Genomic DNA, 8170 nt, shown 5'->3' with positions numbered 1-8170 from the left:
CCCCCCCCCCCCCACAGTCACAAGGCAGTCATGTGCGGGTTAGTCATACCGGGAACCGCAGCTCTATGCCATGCAGTCAGAACTAACTAAACACCCATGCATTGAAGTAACATATGATTCCCACAGGGGGCGCTCAGTGGCTCAAAAATACAAAATAGACTCTTTAAACACGTTCGGGTATTTTATTCTAGACGTTAGTCTATTAATAATCTCACTTTGTTTCAAAAATAGTAAATATATTTACGGACATTTTGATATTTCAGTAGCGTTAGTTGCTAAGTTTGGCCGTCGAGCGAGCAAATCAAGCCGGAAGTAGACGTCATAGCGCAAGGGGCGGAGCGAACGACTGACAAACATGGAGTAGTAGCGAGCGAGCAACCTGATCAGAATGAACCTCTGTAAACTATCATAAACTACAAATCATGGGGTTCATCTTTCAAAGACAGCGCTCTATATCGAAACATTTACATATATTTTACTAACCAGTGTTTGACAGAGGCGTCTGTCCTCTCTCGCTAGTTTTATTTTTTTAAATTAATTTATGGCCGCTATGGATTACCTGCTGCAGGTGAAAGTTGGAGCTCTGGTTGGGCTGCTGATCCTAACTCTGTGTTTTGGTTTTATCCCAGCGCGGATGAAATGGTTTCAAGTCGCTAGTGGAACAGGTAAATGATCATTTACGTTTTTTATGGTGGTCATCAATTTTACTGTACTATACGTGATCTTTTCTGTCATCTGTCGCCTCCTCCCAGCCTAAGCATGTTTATTTACTGTATGTATACATTATTATGTCGTGCCTCTGCTCGTTATTTGTGTTTAAGAATGTATGTTCATGTATGTATGTGCTTAATGTACTGTATATGTGTACCACACATAAGGAATTTGCCCAGTCTTGTCTTCATACAAGTACAACCACATGAGAGTCAGGTGATAAGGACAACTAGATGATTTTTTCTAAAACATGCATTTTACACACAGATGGACATCAGAGTGGAAGTGAAACTGGTGTTTGAACATGCTTAAACAAGCAAAAACCTCTGCAAAACATGAATTATATGACCACAACGATCAGAAACAGCCTAAGGATTTTACGAACGATCAAATATATGTATGCTTTTGAACGCAGTCTTCACCTTAGACACTGATAGATGTCACAAATATTTGCTGGTGAAACCAGAATAGGATGTGGATTTCACACGGTTATTAGGCTAGTTATCAGGTTTTCAGTTGAGTTAAATGTCATCAGTGCTTTGGATAGATAGTTTTGAAATTGTAGGGCTCTGCTTTATCAAGTGGCTTAATGCAATTACAGTTATACCTGATACTTTAGGTTGTGGCATGGGTAAATAAAATGCTTATACATTGCTCAGTTCCGATGAGTTTTTCATTATTTTCGGGCATTTGATTATAATCTCCTCTTTTACTTTGGCTGATTAGCTAACAGGAGTGATTAGAGAAAGACTGTACCATTGACATCAATCAACGGCACCATTAATCAATGTAACGGGACTTTGATTTGTTTTTCTCTGTCTCCAGTGACCCACAGGGCCGTGCTGAGTTTTGTGAGCTGCTTCGCGGGTGGCGTCTTCCTGTCCGCCTGTTTGTTAGATATCATCCCAGATTACCTTTCCGACATACATGAAGAGCTACAAAAGCAAGGCCTTGATGTGAGCTCACCGAATATTGGAATTGCTCTGTTAAATGCAGTCTGTTCCTGTAATTCCTATTTGTTTCTAATGCCACTTCTCCTCATCATCCAGGAAGGCTTCCCGCTTGCAGAGTTCATCATGGCGTGTGGCTTCTTCACAGTCTTGATCTTGGAAAAGATAGTTCTGAGTTGCACAGAGGGCCACAGAAATGAGGAGACGGCTCCTCTTTTAGCTCCTGCAGGTAACGGACATGCCCATGGACATCACTCGCTGAATGATCTGGAGGGGAGCGGTCACCACGTCCACGTGGATTTTCACGCGCACTCGTCCTTCCGCTCCTTCATGCTCTTCCTGTCTCTCTCTCTCCACTCGGTGTTTGAAGGTTTGGCCATTGGCTTGCAGACCACAGACACGAAGGTGATTTATTGAGTTTTGTTTTGTTTGACAGCTCCCTGTCGAGTCACTGTGCTGACCTGGTTAGAAACCTGATAAAAGTTTTGGGTTCAAAGGTTGACAGGTTAAATGTTTAGCATCGTGACTTCAAATCATGCTGTTTATGTAGGGTGTTATCCTGTGATGCCAAAACACTTTCAATTCACTAAACACTTTAAAAATGTTAAAGGAGAGGGTTCACCCAAAAATGGACATTTTCATTATTTACTCACCCTCGTGTTTTTTCTGTGGAACACAAAAGAAGATATAAATGTAAAGTCCATTTTAATAACAGAAAACAGGGCTGCACAATTTGCAAAAACATCTAATAGCGATTTTATTCATATGTGACCCTCTCTGTGAAATCCAGGCTAAAGTCTCAAAATCTAATTATGAGATAACAAGCATCAAAGTTTGATTTCAACCATTAATTTCACTACGATTTCAATCTTTGACATGGCCTTACTCAGTCAATATTAAAGATGTAAAGGTTACATTTTCACTGAATGTTCTTTGCCTTATGAAGGATGATTTTATGTAGAAAACAGTAAATCACAAAAACGACTTTAGCTGGGTTTTCACAGCCAGTGTCACATATTTTCTCTCTTTTTTGTGATTTTAAAATGCAGTTTAAAAAAAAGCTATGCTTGCTTGTAGAGCTGCACAATTTGGCCACAATTTTGTGATTATATATCAATGTGACTATAAAATTATTAGTAATGATAATTATTATTACTAAAAAGTTTTTAAACAAAACAAGGAAAGCTACTATTGTAATATTTCACTATAAAATAAAAAAAAGTTAAGTGATTAAGAAAAATTATATGATATTATCATTATTAAACAATTTCAAACAAAATAAGAAACGTTACTATTGTAAAAAAATAAATAAAATCGGAATAGCTTCATTTTAAATGGGAAGCGTGTTAAAATTAGTGCTGTCAAACGATTAATCATGATTAATCGCATCCAAAATAAATGTTTTTGTTTACATTATGTATGTGTACTGTGTATATTTATTATTTATATATACATACACAAACATACAGTATATATTTTGAAAATATTTACACGTTTATATATTCCTATTCTTATATTTTATAATATATATATAAATTTATTTGATATATAAACATAACATATTTTTCTTAAATATATACATGCATGTGCTTGTATTGATATATACATAATAAATATACACACACATATATTATGTAAACAAAAACTTTTATTTTGGATGCGATTAATCACTTGACAGCACTAGTTAAAATATATTGTGCCAAAATGGCTTTAAGTAAGCCATGATTACGGTAAGTAAATGACAGTTTCTTTTTGAAATCTATTTAGATATAAATATTAGAATCACAGTTTTTATACCTAGCCATTTGTGTATAATAATTACACTTGACCTTTAAAGTCAATAAAGAAAATACTAGGTGGCGTTTGATGGGGATGGGGGGGGTGGGGGTGGAAGAGGGCTTGGTGTCTTCAGCAAAAAAGTAAAGATGTTTCATTGGCTTACATTTACATGAAGGCTTGTGAAGACCATTTTGCTTCTTTTGGAATAATGCACAACTGTAATACATGTAATTGGAATAATGTAATGATGAATATAACCTAGTTTGACTTCACTCATCTCTCTGCTCAGGTGCTGGAGATCTGCATCGCTATCCTGGTCCACAAGAGCATCATCGTCTTCAGTCTGTCAGTGAAGCTGGTTCAGAGTGCGGTCAGGCCCCTGTGGGTGGCGCTCTACGTGGCCGTCTTCGCTGTGATGTCTCCTCTCGGCATTAGCATCGGCATCATTGTGATCGAGGCTCAGCTGGAGGCTGGCGCTTTGATCCAGGCGGTGCTGGAGGGGCTGGCGGCCGGGACGTTTGTCTACATCACCTTCCTAGAGATCCTTCCCCATGAACTGAACTCCCCTGAGCAGCCACTGCTCAAAGTGTTCTTCCTCCTGTGTGGTTTCTCAGTAATGGCTGCTCTGAGTTTCCTGGGCTGAAAAATACTTTGCATTTTTTTCGTGCCCCGTGGCCAGAAAACTGGAACCTTCACAAACTGCATGTGATTTCAAGGAAACGAAAGGCTCAGTTTGCTTGTTTTTTTTTAGAGGAACTGATATTTACAAGCACAAAGATGCTGATGTCTTTAAAAACTTTGACCTGATCATTTATCAGTTTTAAATGAGGAAAAAAAGAAATTTTCCTCAGCACTGAGAAACATAGTATCTGACATGTAAATGGAGTATTTTACAGATTTTTTTTTTTTTTACTTGAACTTGTTTTAGCTTTTTTAAACTCTTCATATTTTATCTGTGAAATTGTTTCCATGCCACTTTTGTGTTTTCTCTTTGTCATGCATAACACTATCTTAAAACCACCAGCTGTCTGACTGATTTTAAATGTTTTAAATCAATTATTCATCTTTATACATTATGAACACTGACTGCAATATTTCTGTATGTTACATACAGTTATTCAGTATTGGTTTTCTCCTTTTATGTGCTGCATTTCCTGTACATTTACATAAATTCGATGGGCAGCCAAATGTTTTGATTGCACAGTTTGGATTTACAGATTTCACAGTAAAATGAGACAAAATGTGTATTAGTAGTAGTAGACCACATGTGTATATGTTCCATAGTCATATGAAAGTATGATTATGCAACATATTAAAGCAATTAAAATATATTTTCATTTCAAACTAATGGAAACAGCATGCCGTTTTAGTTGAGAAGCGTTTCTGTGCCTTTATTTGAAAGAAAACTAGCAAATAGCATGTTACTGATTCTGGTGCTTAAAAGCCTTTTACTAAACACTAGCACTAAATCCTTTCAAAGTTAATGTTTAAATATATTAAGAGACATTACTGGACGTCATTTAGTTTGCTTTCTGTTTCAATATGTTCTGTCTGGGGTAGTAAAAAGCAAAGTGTGATTTTGATATGAAACATTGTTCAAACTTCAGACTTGATCTTGCAGTACCACATTTAGCCTCTAGATGTCAGGCTTCTACACAGAATGTTGGTGAAGTATTGACTATCTTTGAAACTCCATACTACTTGGTACTCTTTTTGCAGTATGTGCATTTTTAGTATAGAGTTCCTATATGAGTTCAGAGCACAAGTGCATTAGAAAATGTATCCCACAATGCAGTGTGCTCAAACTCCCGTTTCCAGTGTAATATTACGATCTCTCTAGGCTCATTTAATCAAGCTATACCCTGGCATTTGTACACAAAACTGGAATAGATAAATTTTTATATTCCAGATGATAACTGGACACCACTAATTGAATTGTTGTTTAATTGAGGTCATCTCACTACTGTTTACAGCATATATATTATTATAATAAGAAACGCGCATGATTGCATAATGCTTACTGGCTCACTTGAACGAGAACTGACAGGATTGTTCTGCATTTTTGTTCTTTTTTTCATGTTTTATTTAGATATTTGGTCTATTATTATTATTTGGATTTCATACTCTTCTCATGAGAGCTGCTGCTTTTCTTTCTGTAAATGAAATTTCCAATTCATTAGACAAGGGTTATTATTGTTAACTAAAACTAACATTAAAACCATTAAAATATAAAATGGCTGCATCATGTCAGTCCAATCCCTGTGCAGTGGCCCTAAAAAGTGACACTTACATTTTTTTTGAATGAACTGCATTAAGTGTGGCGTACGTCATGTCAAATACTTTTTTTATTTATTTATTTTTTTTTAACTTTTTTTTTTTCTTCCTTTATTAGGATTAGCAACAAGTACACAAAAATATACAACCCTAGTAACAACAAAATCACAAAACAAAATGAAATTAAAAAAAAACAACAACAACAAACATACAGGGCCAGGGGTAATATAAATTACATTATATAAAAGGTGCCTGCCTCAAAAGGCACTTTTTAACAACCAGGACAAAAATATACAACCCTAGTAACAACAAAATCACAAAACAAAATGAAATTAAAAAAAAACAACAACAACAAGCAGACAGGGCGAGGAGTAATATAAATTACATTATATAAAGTAAAGGTGCCTCAAAAGGCACTTTTTAACAACCAGGCAAAAGGTCACAGAGCATTCAGTCAACTGTACATTATAGGAAAGAACCAATATTATAAGATACACACTATGTTATCGATTTTAAGGCTTTAACATTGCTGGAGGTAGTCATGTCAAATACTTTTGGGGCCACTGTATCTTTGAAAAGAATCACAGAATAAAACGGCAACAGTCCAGCACTAATGAGTGAATGCTCTGTAGTGAGGAGCTGCTCTGCAGACAATGAGGGGTCGCTCATTTGTGTCTGTGCAGCAGAGCAGCAGGGTTTGTGTCGGACTCGTACAAGAAGTGCTCCTCCACTGCTCATTATCGGCTTTTTGCTCACATGCCTGAATGGATGGCATCTTTGCAGACCTGTCGCTTGTCCTACATTCACCCCGCCGCCAAGAAAGCCCCATTCACACCGAAGCCTCGGCTGAATCGTTTGCATGCATTGTAATTATAATGAAACGAGGGCGAGCAGGACCGCAATTTTGCAAATGGCATCTAAATCGTTGATTACCGTTTACTTTTTTATAATGCATGTTTAGTTGCATGACCAAAACCTTAATTACAAAAAGTGCTTGCTGTAGGCTATAACAGAGGGTTTAAAGAGGGAACCACATCAAGGATTATAAAGTGTAAAACCCAATGCAGTACAAAATGCGTTTAGTGTTATTGTGAAACTCAGTCAATCGCAGGATTAGTCTTTCAGATCACAATCCGTCTGTGTGATTGATTTGGGGCATTCTGTCGATTTGTGCTACCCTGTCAGATTTTGCTACCTGCCATTAAAACAAATTATGGTTTATTACACCTACCCTTACAGTAATGCAAATGCAGTAATTATGTGTTATTCGCGGTTGTGGCTGGAAGGTATACAGCTACGGCTAAATTCATTTTTCTACCTATTAGATTGTGTTTTATTAACACCTACTCCAACCCTAAACCTACACCTTGTGCGCATGCGCAGTAAGCCCTGGTAGGACAATCTGATGGGTAGGATAAAATGTCAGGACACCTGTTGCATCTGTTGAGCACTTCTAGTAGCCCAAAACACTCGTTTTTGCTATCCAACTATTTTTTTTTAACGTAATTAAGAGCGCACGCATCCATTTATAACTTGAATGTGCGATACTTCCGGTGTTATAAGCTATAAGTTATTTTAGCTGTACAAAAACAGTCCATTATGCTAGCCTACTTGATATTGTAAACTGGTATTTCTTATCCTATAATTTTAATATATTGTCGTAATCGTGAACACACAGGTTTGTAGCACAAACAGTTTTGCCGTTTACTGCACTTGATTTTGTTCCAGCCATTTACGTATACTAGCCTATATAATATAGCCTTTTTTTTTTTTTGAAGAAAATGTTTCTTGCCTATTTAAAAGGTATTCTGTATTTTTATTTTTAATTTTTTAATTTTATTTATTTATTTATTTAGGCTACTTACTTTTTTGCAGCCTAGGTGGTTGGTGGTCACTTACTAGCCTTGGTCAAATTATTTATAATATTCTAGTCTCTAGACATGGCTTAAGTACCTCATTCAGTGTGTTAATTCATCATCTGCCAAATAAAAAGTCTGACTGCTTAAAGGGGTCATATGATGCGATTTCAAGTTTTCCTTTCTCTTTGGAGTGTTACAAGCTGATTGTGCATAGATAAGATCCCTGAAGTTGCAAAGAGTAAAGTCTCAAAACCAAAGAGATATTCTTTATCAAAGTTAAGACTCTGCCACGCCCCCCTAAAACGGCTCATTCTAACACGCCCCCACATATCTACCACACTATATGGAAATATTTGCATAATGCCACCCAAATGTTCACGCAAAGAAAGAAGGCATGGTTTCAGTAACCGCAGTTAGTGTTGAAACAGCCATGTCAGGGAGACGCTGTGTGTTTCAGTGCGAAAGCAAAAGCACTTTATTTGGATCACTTACAACAGAACAGCAAGGGGCTTTGTAGAAAACGAAGCGTTTGAGAGAGGCGGGGCATAGAGGACCTACAATAATGTACAATATTTGAAAAATAATGTGGTTTTTGAA

At 36.7% G+C, this 8170-nt stretch overlaps 1 protein-coding gene across 1 annotated transcript; it reads left to right on the top strand.

Moving 5' to 3' along the window:
* The first annotated feature begins 321 nt into the window (after positions 1-321).
* slc39a1 (solute carrier family 39 member 1) lies at positions 322-4340 on the top strand. Its single transcript, XM_016548422.1, has 4 exons — positions 322-665; positions 1537-1667; positions 1761-2066; positions 3730-4340. The coding sequence occupies exons 1-4, from the start codon at positions 542-544 to the stop codon at positions 4081-4083; spliced, it is 915 nt and encodes a 304-aa protein (XP_016403908.1). The 5' UTR covers positions 322-541; the 3' UTR covers positions 4084-4340.
* The last annotated feature ends 3830 nt before the right edge of the window (positions 4341-8170 follow it).

This window comes from Sinocyclocheilus rhinocerous, unplaced genomic scaffold (assembly GCF_001515625.1).
Source record: "Sinocyclocheilus rhinocerous isolate Xijiao unplaced genomic scaffold, SAMN03320098_v1.1 scaffold433, whole genome shotgun sequence".
Classification (NCBI taxonomy): Eukaryota; Metazoa; Chordata; class Actinopteri; order Cypriniformes; family Cyprinidae; genus Sinocyclocheilus; species Sinocyclocheilus rhinocerous.
The sequence above is the reverse complement of the archived record's forward strand: the minus strand, read 5'-3'. Positions and strand labels throughout refer to the sequence as shown.

Bases quoted from the DNA above. Each gene is read 5' to 3' on its own strand.
- slc39a1 (XM_016548422.1), top strand. From the start codon at position 542: ATGGCCGCTATGGATTACCTGCTGCAGGTGAAAGTTGGAGCTCTGGTT. The intron at 666-1,536 runs GTAAATGATCAT...CTCTGTCTCCAG, and splicing joins TCAAGTCGCTAGTGGAACAG to TGACCCACAGGGCCGTGCTG. The intron at 1,668-1,760 runs GTGAGCTCACCG...CTCATCATCCAG, and splicing joins TACAAAAGCAAGGCCTTGAT to GAAGGCTTCCCGCTTGCAGA.